A 15,671-nucleotide genomic window follows, 5' to 3' on the forward strand; every position below is an offset into this window, starting at 1 on the left:
AAAATGTTCAGACTGAACTTCCCCAACACAGATAAGCGCACGTGGGACAGTGTATAATTATTGCTTTGAGCGTCGGGCCCGACGCTCTACCCGAATCCTGTGCTTATTTGCTGATTTCTCAGCAATTACACAATTTCTTCCAGAATCCTTTGGCACATGCGTTTTATTTATACAAACAGACACTTTGGTGGTCATTTCATTGGATTCTGTACGAACTCATTTTTATATCGTTACCAAAACTAGCATTTACCTTTAAAGGGCATACAAACCAGCTGCCTTAATAGCCCCACCTCCAGTCCTCAACTGCTCATATCTGGCCAGGTGCATTACCCATAATGCAACATTCTTAGCAGTGCAGTCTTGTAATATAGGCCCACTAATTGACTACTCAATCTATATATTCATACCGCAGTATGTATGTTATGAAATAACAAAACAGGTACCTATAACTTTTCTCTCTAAAACATTTTAATTTTTTTTAGACTAGTATTAACAGAGTACCGAAGCGATGATGTCAGTTGCCAAGGTGTCATGATGGCCTGGTTCTAAACAAATGAACCCAGAATTAAAGCGTGTGTTTCTCATTGGGGAAAATGGCTGCTATCGGAATTTGATCACTTGCAACCTATTTTTCAGACGAGCCAAAATGTGTACAGACGATCATCAGGTGCGACTCTGTTTAGAACCAGCCAGTATGAAACCATGGCAACTGACGTCACACTGCGGTACTCTATTTTAGGCTAATTTTTTAAAAGTTATCTATAAAGGTGTGATTTAAGACTGGGTATTTATAGCACACAGTCAATGAGAAACAACAAACAGCTCCTCTTTTAAAGTGATAGTGTATCTTCATTCAGGATCTAAATATTTTTTCCTCTTGCAGCTAACATTGAATCTTAATTGCAAACCTTCAGATCAGACAGGAATCACTGGAGCTAATCGGTCACTTAATGGCTGTGATAATAGAATTGCAAAGAGATTTCCTGCATATTTTTACATCTCCTATACTGTATATCTTGTTAACAATTACATTTTTTAAATGGTACAGGTTGTTAGTGGCTGAGCATTACCAATCCATATATGGACAGGCCTTTTCATGACACATTAGGCAACTTGTCAAAAGTCTGTGCCATGTCTTATTACAGGAATCCCCATACAAGGATGCTATGTGTCCTTTAATTGCAGCTTTCCTGCAGTCTCCACCGTTTTGACTATGGTGATGTTATGTAATGAAAAACTGCTTGCAGGAGTCTTGAAGGGAAGACCCAGCTCTGAGCCTTAGACTGTAAGTTGCTAATTCGTATATCACCAACTCGTTCACTCATCGCTTGGTCTACATTCAAATTGTCTAATGCCAACATTTCGTCTAATAACCATTTGGACCTATAGCCATTTGGTCCAATCATCACTTCATCCAATCACCAGATTGTCTTTGACCATTTCGTCTCATATTAAACCAGTTGGTCTAGTAGCCATTTTATTTTTATTCATTTCGTCCCATTAACACTTAGTCCAATTAGACCAAATGGTATGTAGACTAAATGGCTATTAGACCAACTGGTTACAAGACCAAATTGTGAGTGGACAAACTGGCGATTAGACCATGTGGACAGTGGACGAACTGATGGTTGACCAAATGATAGTAGACGAGTTGGTAATTGGAAAAATTGGTATTAGACCAACTGAAAATAAACCCCTTAGACTTACTGTGCACTGATGATGCATTCCATTTGTACAAAGGACTGTCCTGGCCTGACGACAGTATCACTGGGTGGAAGGACAATGGTGGGTGCGATGAACTCTGGAGGTGTAAAAGTACCTGAAAGAGAAAGTGAATAAAATGGCAAGAAAGAAAATATTTAAAGAAATTTAGAAAGATATTGAACCCTAATACAGCATTATGACATATGATAGGGCATCATCCACCTGTACTTGGAAAACCTATCCAGGTAATTATTATGAGCACTGATAGATAAAATAAGAATTCCTTGAATGAACTCCAGTGAAAAGAGGTAAATTGAAACTTTTTTTTTTACAACTGTACAATGTCAATTCCCAGAAAGCAGTGTTTATTCATCTTGCATCTCTGAGTTTCTTTAAACTTTAACCAATTTCACAGTTAGGACTTGATAAAATATCAGTATGAATGCATGGAGTGCGAGCACATTCAGAGGGTCCATGCTCTGCTATTTCCTTAATGACTGGGGAATAGTTCAAGCATGAGGACAGATAGGCATAAACCACAATAATCCAGTCTGTCATGGGGATTGAGCAAAGCGTGAAAAAAGAAATCAGGCAAATGCCAACAACTTTAGAGATAGACAGGCTTAACTCATTTTAGTTTGATTGCCCAAGACAATCTTTATAAAGTAAAGTTTAACTTATAACCAAAGTGAAGGATATGAAATAAAATATTGGACAAATTTAAAGATTTTAATCCAAATCTATTTTGATTTTGGGCAGCGTATTGTGGCACATTTTTCTCCTGCACGGATTGGGCTTAAAATTTCAGGATTTAATCTGTGTCTGTAGCTTTCTAAAAGCCAATTACCAAATTTGTAAAGTAAGTGCTCAAAGGGCTTTATTACACAAATATAAAATCATAACTAAGAGCAGGCACTAGATGCCGAATTTGAATTCTAATGGCTGAAAAAGCATCCAATGACCACAACACTTATGTAACATCGGAATGTTGGACGATACTCGAGTATAATTAACATTAATATTACTGGCCCTTTACGAAAGCCTAAAATAAAGACAGCAGACCTGCCAACCTCTGGGAATAAAAAAGTGTATTCTGTGATAAAAAAAAGTGTATTTTTCCCAAAAAAAGTGTATTTCATAATAAAATGCGTGGCGTACTCGCTCATCGCGGCGCTCAAGCTGCATGCAAGCTAAAAAAACATTTAAACATGTGTATATCTCACCCAGGTTTTAACAAAATGATTGAAAAAAAAGTTACCTGAAATTACATTGATCTAATAACCATATTTGTGTAAGTTTTATGAAGGAGACATATATCGAGATGATTTTTCTCAATAAATTAAGATTTTGTAAAAAAAAAAAAAAAAAAAAAAAAAAAAAATGTACTGCCGTATTTTGGTTGCAAAAACGTACTGGTAGGCAGGTCTGAGACAGGCTTTAAACACAGTCAAAATCATTTGAATTAAAAACAAAAATTAAATAAATCTACCTAATATACAAAACTACTCTAAATCGATTAAAAAATCCTATTGAACCCCCCCCCAAAAAAAAAAAATATATATATATATATGAGAAAGCTATTAAAAATGATGCTCATATAAAACAATGTGATATCAACATGATACTGATCAGAAAGTTATTGGACAGAAATGATTACCAAGAAAAATATTAGAAATGAAAGGTATTTTGGTTGCAAAAACGTACTGGTAGGCAGGTCTGAGACAGGCTTTAAACACAAACGAGAATAGATATGATGCTGCAGGTAGTATTTTGGCAGGATTGCTGCCTGCAGCATTGTAAGGGTTAAGATAGAGGAGTTCACATTATTCCATATCCAGACAGAGGATAAGAGTCTTGGAGCTCAATACCCCTTGCACTTTTACTAATCTCCAGACTCTACTGCTAATCTCTTAAACATCACGATACTCATGATACACCAGGGTAACATTTCAGGAAGCCTACCCTTTGTGATTTTCACTAACAAACGTGCTCTCAGCCAATCAGATACAAGGATTTCAATATCTTATAACAGATATCTGTGGAAAATCACTTAAGATCAGGTTCATGAAACAGTCCCCTGGAACACCATATGGAATTGATTTGGTTTCTTAGGATATCCTGGGAGAAACATGGTTCTTAGCAATGACATCCTCTTGGATTGTTGGTCACCATCCTCTTGAAGAAATCCATGACAAACATATTGATAACATAAGCACTTACATGTACAATAATATGATAGACATACTGCCCTTTCACATGGTAAAAAAAATCATAATTTGAATGATGATTCCAGTGAAAAATAAGGCTAATGAAGAATTTTAACATGTGTGAAACCAAACTAGAATCGCGACTGCTAATCACAATCATGAATTCAAATTCTACTCTGGAAGTATATTCCAGTTAAGTTTCAATCAAATTACGGGATGAATTTTTCGTGTGAAAGGTCTGAAGATTCTAAAGACCAATTGCAATCATCATTACAATGATGATTCAAGATTCATGTGTGAAAAGGCCAATAGTAACTGCACATTGTTCTGACTGACTGAATGGATGGATCTTCATCAGCCAGAATTTGCTCAATCTTGAGTTTCTAGCCAGATTAGCCCTCTTTCAGATTAATCTCAAAGTTAGGGGAAAACCCTGCAATACGTCACAGTGTTATGAACATGTTTATCTCGGTATAAACCAGAGATTTTTCACTTGCAAATTGGCAGGATAATTCACCAAACTGTGAGCTATTCTAGACACAAAATAATAGTAAGTTGACTCTGGATAATGAACCTATGCAATAGCTCACTACACATAATTGCATCTTTATTCAGGGGAGTGTTTCATCACCATTTTTGTCTGACAAGTTGTCAAATCTAACAACTTTCCTTGATTTTGATTGGCTGAGAAACACTGCTACTATGGTAACTGTCGGATAAAACAGGACTTAGATAAAACGTCCGACAAGTCCTTGAATCATGAATGCTCCCCCGATCACAGAATAATGTGCAGGGGCTCAGTATAATTTAAAAAACTTGGGCCGATTGGGACTAGCTTCAGGATGCAGATCATCACTCACCTTGAACATTCAGAGTCACACTAGGACTAGTCTGTGTCTGTCCGTATACATTGTTGTGGGCCTTGCAGGTGTATAAGCCTTGGTGGTCACTAGTGGCCTGGAGTAAGACCAGTCGCTGGTCAGCGGTCACCAGCTGGTCAGAGCCCAGTATGATGTCCGTTCCATTGAACTGCCAGGTTATGGTTGGGGTAGGGTAACTATCTGTAATATCAACAATTTCAAAATCATTTGAATTAAAAACAAAAATGAAATAAATCTACTAAATATACAAAACTACTCTAAATCCATTAAAAATTCTTATTGAACCCCCCCCCCCCTCCAAATATATATATATATGAGAAAGCTATAAAAAATAATGCTCATACAAAACAATGTGATATCGTATCAACATGATACTGATCAGAAATTTAATGGACAGAAATAATTACTAAGAAAAATATTAGAAATGAAAGGTCTCAACTAATAATATACATGTGAGTCAAACTATATACCATTCAGCTTGTGTATACTACAACTTCCAATTGTCAATAAATGTATTCTTTTTCAATTTTAATTACCGGTAAATACATATACGTATCGGGAGACTATTCATTGAAGTGTCTTATATTTCAAATCAAAGTTGATATATCTCTCTGTAAACATGCATCTACACTGTACGTCATTATTTCCATGAATTCCACACGGATTTATCCTTTATTCCCCACATATATACAAACAATGGCCCACCCTGTTATATCAGACTTTGCTTCCAGTCAGAGACTCTTCAAACACCATCTTCTCAACTTTTATTTCACCTTCGTTTACAGTGCATTTAATCCTGGCACAATGATACCCAATAGAAAACAGACGCATATTTGAACCAAGATAAATAAAGTCTGCTTTCAAATTTTTACAACTTTAAAAGAGGAAATAAAGTTCTATACTGTACCTTTGTCAAATTTTACATTAAAACCATTGAACCATTGAGAGTAAAGGTGGAAAATCAAAACAAATTACACATCTTCCAAGTATTTTTACTTACATGAACAATGGACAAGAATTCATCTATTTCATAAGAATATTTGATGAATTTTTTTTTCCAAAAAATGTTTGGATATAGACTAGATGTAGTAGACAACACAAGCCTGAAAATGGCAAAATCAGGGTTCAAAGTCCGGACAAAACCAAAAGAACAAATAGAGGCATTCAATAACTGCAGGGATGATTCACGCTCAATAGATGCAGACCTCACTGTTTGTCCACATTGAATTTATACAATGCCATCATAAAAGAGATACTCAAGGACCCGTAAAATGAAGAGGAATTACCTATACCAAATATTTAGCTGGAGTTTAATTGGAGGAGGATAGAGAAAACCACCAGTTTTACTGTTTGCACAAATAATTTTTTTCATTAATTAAGGATTTGAACAGTGTATGTGCCATAAGCATTTCCTTTTAAATGATTGAATGGCCTGAGGATATGTGCTCTGATTTCATTAAAAGGAATCACAATAACTAGAATGATTTGATAATTATAATGAAACGGGGTAATGCTTTTTTAGATAAAAACTTATCTCTTCATAAAAAATGACAGAATGGGGGGGGGGGGACCAGTTTGATGGAAAAGAGTTACACTGTAACTGCAATTTGGAATATTTTTTTCCCCCCCTTCTTTCTTGGAGTTGAATATAAAAAAGTCGTGTTATGGTAGAGACATCGTTCTGATGTATGAAGTGTATCAAAAGCAGACGTATTATTATTATCATCATCATCATTCGCGGTAGTCGTAATTGTAGTAGAAATAGTAGTAGTAGTAATAGTAGTAGTAGTAGGAGTAGTAGTAGTAGTAGTATTAGTAGTAGTAGTAGTGGTAGTAGTAGTAGTAGTAGTAGTAGTATCATTATCATTATTATTATTATCATTATCATTATTATTATTATCATCACAAGAACATATCTCTTGTCCTTATAAGAACTTCATAACAGAATAAAAGGAGGAACAGAAATCATCAAAAGACAAGAGTGTGAGCGAAAGGAAAGAGCGAGTGAGAGATTGAGATAACCCTCCCCTTCCACTTCGCTCAGTCACTGCTTGTGATTGTGTAGTAGAACTTACCATAAGGTGGACATGTTAGAATCTTTGCCTCGCCTGCATTGACCTGTGTCGTCTCTGGGAGACCAAGATATGGTTCAAAATCTAGAAGAAGAAATGAAACAAACAAAGTGTCTAAATGTCAAACATTTCATACATGAACATGTATATCTGACTTGAAAACAGCATTGAAGTCTTGAATAAACATGAAATGTCATGTTTCAATTGCATTCAATTCCATTCCCATCAAAATTTCAAAGATATAAATTGATACAGAAATAATTTTCTTAATTTAAATTGTTAAAGAAGAAAAAATGTCAATAAGACATTAGTTTTAAAAAATACAGATATATATTGCATGGGCTACTTGACTATTACAAAGTAATAACTTTATTAATTACATGGATACAAAAATGAAAATTATTTTTGATGTATATCATATTTCATGCATATTATTTGACTGATGGATATGTATGTATGTATTTTATTGTTTTTTTTTATACCATATTCCAGTACTTGTCGTAGTTTATACTTTTTGTTACGATATGTTAATGATTTATACTAACTGTAGGACCCCATTGGAAATAAGCCTTTTGGCTTACATGGGCTATCCTGTCCAGGTATTCTTCAATTTTATTGTAATCTCCTGTGATATTCTTGACGAATAAAATCAATCAATCAATCAATCAGGTGGATAGAAATAATTTTGACTATAAATTTTTAAAGGCTATTTTGGAATGTTTGAAGAATGTAATTGAAATGAATGAAATTTAATCAATTTTTTATACCATGATATTACAATATGGAAAGAATGGAGTGAAACTGTCAGAGACTGGAATTTTTTCGGATTATAGGCATTCAATATCTTGAATTTGTTTTTTTTTTTCTTTTTTTTCTTTATACATTTTGGTCTCCTGAAAATAAAGACACTTATTCGTCTGGAAAAATCAAACTTACAAGCAACATGAATTTCTGCCCCTCGACTGATGACAGTCCCAACAACGTTCATCGCCGTGCATCGGTATACCCCTATGTTGCTCTTCCCAGTCTGCATGAAGGTGTAGGAATTGGATTCCCACTCTGGGGACAAGATCCTTGTATTGTTGATCTCCCAGCCATAGTCTATGGGCATGGTCCCAGTGGCCTGGCAGGAGATGGTGTGACGGTTGGAGTTGATAACGGTGGTTCCGATCGGGTGGGAGGTGAAAAACGGTTGCTCCAAGGCATCTGAAAATGAAGACGATAAGATGGCATGGTTATCATTTAAAGTTATTTAAGTTGTACTAATCTCATAAAAAATGGTGATTTTAATCATGGGGGCCATTCAATTTTATTGCTTTACGCACACATTGGAGCAGAAAGACCTATGACAGGCAAGATTTTGCTGGCATAGACGTGATACAGGTATTACATGTTAAGGGTGTTAAAGATCAGAGAAGGGGATGGGAGTAGATTTCTGGAAGAAAAATGTCCCCAAAATTTTGCAAAAATTGGTAATTGGTAAAGTTTTTTAATTTTTGTGTTTAGGGTCCAATAAAGCTTGTAGTCCTGAGATAGTGTTGAGGGTATTAATCAGACCACAGAAACATGTAGATGCCTCTACGAATCAACAATAAAGTTTGATCCCCCCTTCAAACAGATCTATTTGTTCAATCAAATTGTCGGGGTACGTGTATATATACCCTTGATTCCCATCTAACAAAGTGATCTGGCATTTGAACTGAAACATCTGGTGAGGACAGAGAATCCATTCAGTGAAAGTAATGTACAGAAGATGTTCATGAAATGTGTGAATACAAACACATGCTAACAACCATCTCACATTAGACATTTGTATTTTTTTTTAAGTCAACTTTATTACAGCATCTGCAGAAACAGAATACAAATTAATCCTTAAACATACATGTAAGAAATCTTACAATTGGTTAGAAAAATATAATAAATTTAAGTCAAAGACACTATGCAGACATTGATGATGCTCCTAAAATGTGCAAATGGGTAGTGAAGGGGGAAGGGAGATTTATGGCAGGGGTAGTGAGAATGCACCTCAAACACAAACTCCAACCATCTTTAGGAGTTTAGGTCTAGAGATAATAAAATCTTCGAATATGCTTGAAAAACGAAAGAAGGGCTTTTACTTGTTGCTATCAGGACCCTCACCTCTGCCCCTCCCCTCTCCTTCCCACTCCCCATCCTCCCCTCCCCTCCCTCTCCCCCTCCTTGCTCCTCAAATACCTCTCATCAAGTTCAACTATTCAATGTGTGCAGTTCCCGGTGGGCAAGCAATAAGCTTTCACTTATCAAATTCAACCAAAGTCAATTTGTGCATCATTTTATCTCCGGTGTAATTGCTTTACACAGCCAGAAATCTGACCGTGCCGAGTGCTTCAACTAAAATTCAATCTGCGCCCATTACAGCATACAGTAGAGATACTTAGTAGGTGTGTGCAAGGAGTGGGTCTTTGGGGCATCTTCTCTTTTTTTTATAGTAAGAAACCGTGACGCTACTCTCCCCTTGATAACCTCCAGCTAATTGAAGCAAAGCCACCGTGACACGTGCATCAAACGCTTCACCCTCTTGGCCAATAAACGAAGAAGCGTAATTAAACGCACCTCGCATCCTTTCACAGACAATTTAATCCACCGCAATGATTTGGAACCGTTAGTGTTTAATCATTGGTTCAACTGAAACAATATGACCACCAGCAATTTCTGATCAAATTACTATTTGCTACCTTTACTTTCTTTACGGCAATCTTTTTGCGACGGCACTCATGACCAAATACCCAGACATACAGTACTTCATTCAATTTGTCATATTAATCAATGTCTTGGTAGAATAAATATCCCACCAAGCAACGGCACAGTACCTGTGATATATAGGCTACATACAAAAGAATCTTCCAGCTGTTACAATACATCGACACAAAGTTTTCCTCTTTTTCATTGACATGAAATCAGCTTTTTAGCCAACTATGATTCACATAAATATGTATATTTTGTAATATTCATTCATGATAGTTTAATACTCCACAGTTTTCTTAAAGGAAGGTAGGTTTCAAAAAAGCAGAATAAACTGATTTTGGTCAATTCTCTGTTGTAGTCACCTTAAATATTCTGGTTGATTGTTGAATGAAAATTAAATCCAGGAAGCCATTCAGTTTGCCAAAGCCAAAGCAAACTGGGCAAAGTTATGAATACTCTATAGATTTTTGTCATCTTCTTTCAAAATATTCTAAAATTAGTGAGGTAGTCATTCATACTTTTTTTTCTTTGGACGGCCTTTAAAGATTGAATCGGGGCATGTTGCAATATCATCTCACTGAGCTGTCATGTTGATACCCAAGGAACATTGAATTCACCAATTAGCCATAACACATGTGCATGCACATACTGCCCCGCGATCACCGAGTAGATCAAATCTCATCCATGAACTTGCATCTCATAAATCCAGATATCTAGCTCGCTCACTGCCATGGTCAAATCATCAATCACATTGCCACACATCAAAACAAGTTCCTTGGCACTTGGCCTTGCCATCCTTCACCATCACTGAACCAGGGACATACCCTCTCATCCTCATCACTCTTCCTACCCTACACTAAAGCAAGCCAGCAAATGGAGAATTTTCACAAAGTCTAAAACCGCTTTTTTTATCTGATTACTTTACACAAACTGGTATTAGACTAAATCAACACACGAAATGGTGTTGATGTTACAGCAATTAGACCATAAATCATTATGAACACATGTAGATACTAAGGCCCGTATTTTGAAGTCAGGTTAAACTAATACCCCTTTCATAAACCCAATAAAACACAATTATGCGGCTAATAGCAGCATAATTTGGTCGTAAAATCAGAGGAGGACAAGAGTTATCCGCATTATTCTGATGCTGCTATTATCCGCATAATAGCGGCATCGGGACAAGATTTTGAGTTTATGAACGTATTTCCAAATAATGCGGATAATTGCCATGGTGCGGTCACAAGGTCACCCTTTTCCAACACAACCGCATTGGAGGGGGCGTGTCCAGTTGTCATGACGATTATCCGCCTTTTTCAGGACGGGCGCTCGTAAAAATAATTCATGGAGTTTGTGAACGCAATTTTTATTGAATTATCCGCATTACTCTTAGGCGGCTAATTGGAGGATATGTTTTATTGGGTTTATGAAAGGGGTATTAGACCATGGTCTAACTCTGTGCTAAAATTATGGGAAGCCAAAAGTGTCAAAATTTTTATTAAGTTGTATGTTTCTTATGTTTGCTGTGCTCTTTCCTGATTCATCGATGGTGAAGACAATCATCTATTTATACTTCCTAGACAATTAAGAATGATTTGAGCGCCAAATGAGCTAAAATATGATATCTCTACCGTTAGAGATTTATGTAACAATTGGCTTTCCATACTTAAACCACACTTTAAACCTGAGTTTAAGTTCAACCCGACTTCAGAATACGGGCCTAAGAGACTGAGTGATGATTGGACCAACTAGCAATTGGACCAAACTCGAGGTCGACCTAAATGGGTTTGGCCTATAAAATGGACAATCTGGGAATAAGAACAATTGACACTGGATTAAGAACAAAACTGTTCTAATAAAATGTAGGCCTAATTCTTCTGAATCAGATTCAGTAACTCAGGGTGCCTTCACAAGTATAGAGTGAAGGATGATTATGTTGCTATTGTAAAGTTGTGACTCGTGAGCATGGTGAGTGAATCAGCGTCTGTAAGAAATCTTGAAGCTTCCAAGAAACAGTATATGGATTAGATCTTCAAATGCACATTTGTGAAATTAACAAAACTGAGAATTATAGCTGCAGAGACATGTGTAGACTTCATTCAACTAGGGATCAAGTCAAAATTTATATCTATTTTCTTTTTCACTTTCATCACTGAAATGTCAAACTGTCAGGTTTTTACTGGATGCTGTGAAACATTTCGTTGGGGTATAAACTATCAAGTCTTCTTGCTGACTGTGGCATGAATCAGATTTCTCCATCTCACATGACTGATCTGTTCAAGTCATCCATCACACATCAGTCTTAATAATGAACCATCATGCCTCGCTCAATCACCATCATCGCCGGTGACTTTAAGAGATCGGCCAGAGATCGGACCACGTTCTCTTTCCCAGCTCATTTTCTCTGATCATCAATTAAACCAGCACGACACTGCGCGGCTGCATGTATAATCCCGGGGAACCCAGATACCTACAATTAATCACCGAGGGAGATGTAATGATGTTTCCAAAGTTATACATGTACATACAGGTACAGATGTACAAATGTAGCCATTGCACTTTTGATTAATTAATTGGAATGTCAATAACATCTTGGCTAATTGGTTGATGTTCTTAGAACCCTCATGTTGAAGATGAATGAAAATGTAATTTATATGGAAACTTGTCCATTTTATTAGAGCTAATCTGAATTCAAAGCAAAGAACTTGATATCAATGCCCGCATTATGCACAAAATGTGCATGAAAATGGGTTAACTAAATTTGTAAAGATATATAAGGTACAAATATACCTGTGTATAATTCGACTTTAATTCATAAGGAAGATAAAAAAAATTCAGCACATCCAGTCTTGATTGTAACTCATTCTAATTTCATAGCCCTGAATTTTCTTCTCATTGAGAAAAATATTTTTTTAAACATGACATAACATATATCACAAGAAATCCTTTCTTGTGTCACCATTATCCTGGTTTTCCATCCCTACTGAGAGTATAAAACTTCACTATGAAAATTACATTGCTGTTATATGGTCCTTTTGATTCTTCATTTCAGAAATCTAGAAATAAAATCAATTTAAGTCCTAATCACTAATTAACTCGATCTTCACTGTTGTATGTACATTTGTAAAGCTGAGCAACAAACTGATTGACAGAATGAGTAGCTTTGATTAGACAACCAGCCGATATATATTGGAAACATGCCTGAGGACAGGTATCGACTGGGCGCTGTAATTACAAGCGATAGAAGGCTGCAGTTTGCACTTTCCATCAAGCTCTCGCCAAACAAACCCACAACAGGGTGTAATATCAGCAAGATGATAGTGCCACCGATACCTCCACGTACCCCCACTAACTAGGCGAGAGGACAACACCGCATGTGTGATGTACCCTCCTCCCCCTCCCCCTGGTGGTAGAACTACACCCAACCCCAAAATGACCTGCTTTCTTTACCCCTCCAGGTGTGAATATATCACAGACTAATAGAAAGTGTGAAGACAGGGAAAGGGGCTGAGACGGTGATGGGGAAAGAAGGATGATAGTGGGGTGATAATGAAAAAAGAATTGATGAAGAAGGATGAGGAATGGTGAGGTGTGGTGAAAACGAGAAAAGCGTCGAGAAAGAAGGCACCTCAATATCCAATCCATCCAACTGTATTGGACAGAGAGGTAAAACAACCAATTTGGAACTTCCTTTCCATGACAAGTACATTTAATCAGGCTGAACTTTAAGTGACAGGTTCTTTTCTAGGTTTGCAATTAGGAATCTGCATGGTCTTACCAGGGAAATGCCGAACTGTAAAAGAGAGAGAGAAAATTGAAAGGTGGGATGATGAGGATGAGGAGATAGAGATTATTGACCAGAATGAACGGATGCAAGTTGTTTGTTTGTTGGTGCAACAACGCATATACATGTAGCTTCACACATTTGCGCACAACGCTATTCATGTAACATGCACAAAAACAATGCTTATTAAAGAACAAATATATTGTGTTATTTGAAATAATTGCAAATTAATTTAAAAAAAACTCTGGCAATGCGTTTGAAAAAATGATTTGCTTATAATTAACTTGTCTGGCCATTGGATCTTGAAATGATAAAAAAGCTATCATTGTCTACATTAAGCCTATACAGCTTTCTACAGATCAGATGGTATCATCTGGGGAGATTCTAGAAAAACATTTTTCAATCATTGGAATTCCATTAACATTCAAAACTCCAAATCCCATTTACATTTTCCACATTGTTTACTTCACAAGTACTTTATCAAATTAGTTCAGTTTCATTGGGCTAAACTGATTTTTCTATCATCATCCAAAATGCGAAAGCCTGAAAACGGAATCAACCACGATCAGTTTGAAGAGAAATCACAGCAGGTTATGCAAATATTCCACGCACCTGGCCCAATGTTATGGCTCACAAGTTTCAACAGGACCTGATTCCAAAACACGTACTTGAAATTTGACCTCCCAAGACGATCAAAAGCCGCCATCTCGGGGATCATGTTCAGGCTTTGATGCCCTTTGCTCAGGGGAGTGTTTCAAGAAGCTACTTTGCAGTGATTTTCATTGCCAAAGATGCTATCAGCCAATCAGAAGCAAGAATTGCACGACTATGAGTCAAAATCACTTCTTACATGTATAGCGCTCTTTTTTATGGTAGAAACATGTGCATGTGAGTGTTGAATTAAAAAACACTGGAGTATTTGCTGTGGATGTTTACTTTCCAATTCAAATGAATGCAATGTACACAAGAAATCAGACAATATGTTAATATTTTCTCCTACATGTACATGCAGATAAATGTTTACTTCTAAGAAGTGTACGGTATGTAAAATTTGGGAACGTTTTACATGTGTGCAGTCCTACATGTACATGATACATGTCCACTTGTAAAAGAGAAAACAATATTGCTGTTTGATTTCTTAAAATTTCAGTTGCATTTAGGCCAACAGTACATGCTTAAATGTATCGACACATTTCTCAAGAAAAGCCTAAGAAAATGAACCAAAAGTAATAAACTCAATTTTGCCTACATACATGTACTATAAGAATTTCTTCTTTATTGCTCAAGAAAGGTGAATATCACTTTCAAACTAAAACAATCGTTTCCTACTTTGTACAAACCAAATAACTCTGAGACAAGGTAAAACTAACAAAGATGAACACTTAAACTTAAAAGTGGTAGGGATAAATTATTTAGAGAAAAAGTTGAATACTACAAGGAAAAAAGAGAAGAATTGTAGTGTACAGTTTATAAAGAAGGAAATTTAATTGACATATTCATCAAAGAAAAGTGCTTTAAACATCAAATATTTATGGTGCAGATGTGAAAAAACAATGCATAAAAAAGTACAGGCAGCAGACTTTAATGGAATTAAAATTCTTGAAGACACACCAAAGATGTGAAGATATTAGTCGCTATGGTGATGATATCATGTCTGGAAACATATTAAAAATTTGAGTGCTACAAATGTAGGTTGACGATCAAGACAGTCTCATGGTTATAAAAAAGGGTTCCAAAGAGAGAATGGAACTGTCATATTTGCTCATTCTCAATGCTTGTTCCAAAGAACAGTGCCTGTACATAAAATTCAAACTGCATTTGGCAGAGATTTAAATAAAAGGCATTAAAGCTAGACTGTCTTAAATCCTCAGTGTACACACAAAGTAAAGTTGAAAAGGTAATAACATCTATTTTAATAACGAGGACATTTCTCACAATAAGTGAAAAAGAAATATTCAAAATAATGTCATACTGGGTTTATAAGGTCATTAAAGTGAAAAGACTGATTTTGATAAACTGCTGAGCCAAGTTAGTTGCCAATGTTATACCAGAGGACCAAGGTGTCTTCTCTGCTGAAAGGCAAGGCAAACTTGGGCTCAAATTTTTCTGACATTCATGGTCAAAGCCTACATCAAATAAATTTACTTTCATGAAATAATCCTGGATGGATAGTGGCAATTATGGATAAATACATTTCCAATTTAAAATGCTGCTATGGTGGGGTGCAAATTTTAAATGATTTAAATATCACTTTGAAGCATATCCACTGGACCAAAATGCATGTCAATTCCTCCACAAA

General features: G+C 36.1%; 1 protein-coding gene across 1 annotated transcript in view; it reads right to left on the bottom strand.

Moving 5' to 3' along the window:
• The window catches only part of LOC129270507 (protein sidekick-2-like), a 76,427-nt gene extending 62,349 nt beyond the window's left edge, over positions 1–14,078 (bottom strand). Inside the window, exons 1-5 of the mRNA XM_064106097.1 lie at positions 13,985–14,078; positions 7,801–8,070; positions 6,868–6,948; positions 4,772–4,972; positions 1,708–1,819 (exon numbers count right to left, since the gene is read on the bottom strand). Coding sequence (XP_063962167.1) covers positions 1,708–1,819; positions 4,772–4,972; positions 6,868–6,948; positions 7,801–8,070; positions 13,985–14,078 — 758 coding nt within the window. The remainder of the gene's footprint in view (positions 1–1,707; positions 1,820–4,771; positions 4,973–6,867; positions 6,949–7,800; positions 8,071–13,984) is intronic.
• Between the last annotated feature and the right edge of the window lie 1,593 nt (positions 14,079–15,671).

Source organism: Lytechinus pictus, chromosome 10 (genome assembly GCF_037042905.1).
Source record: "Lytechinus pictus isolate F3 Inbred chromosome 10, Lp3.0, whole genome shotgun sequence".
NCBI lineage: Eukaryota > Metazoa > Echinodermata > Echinoidea > Temnopleuroida > Toxopneustidae > Lytechinus > Lytechinus pictus.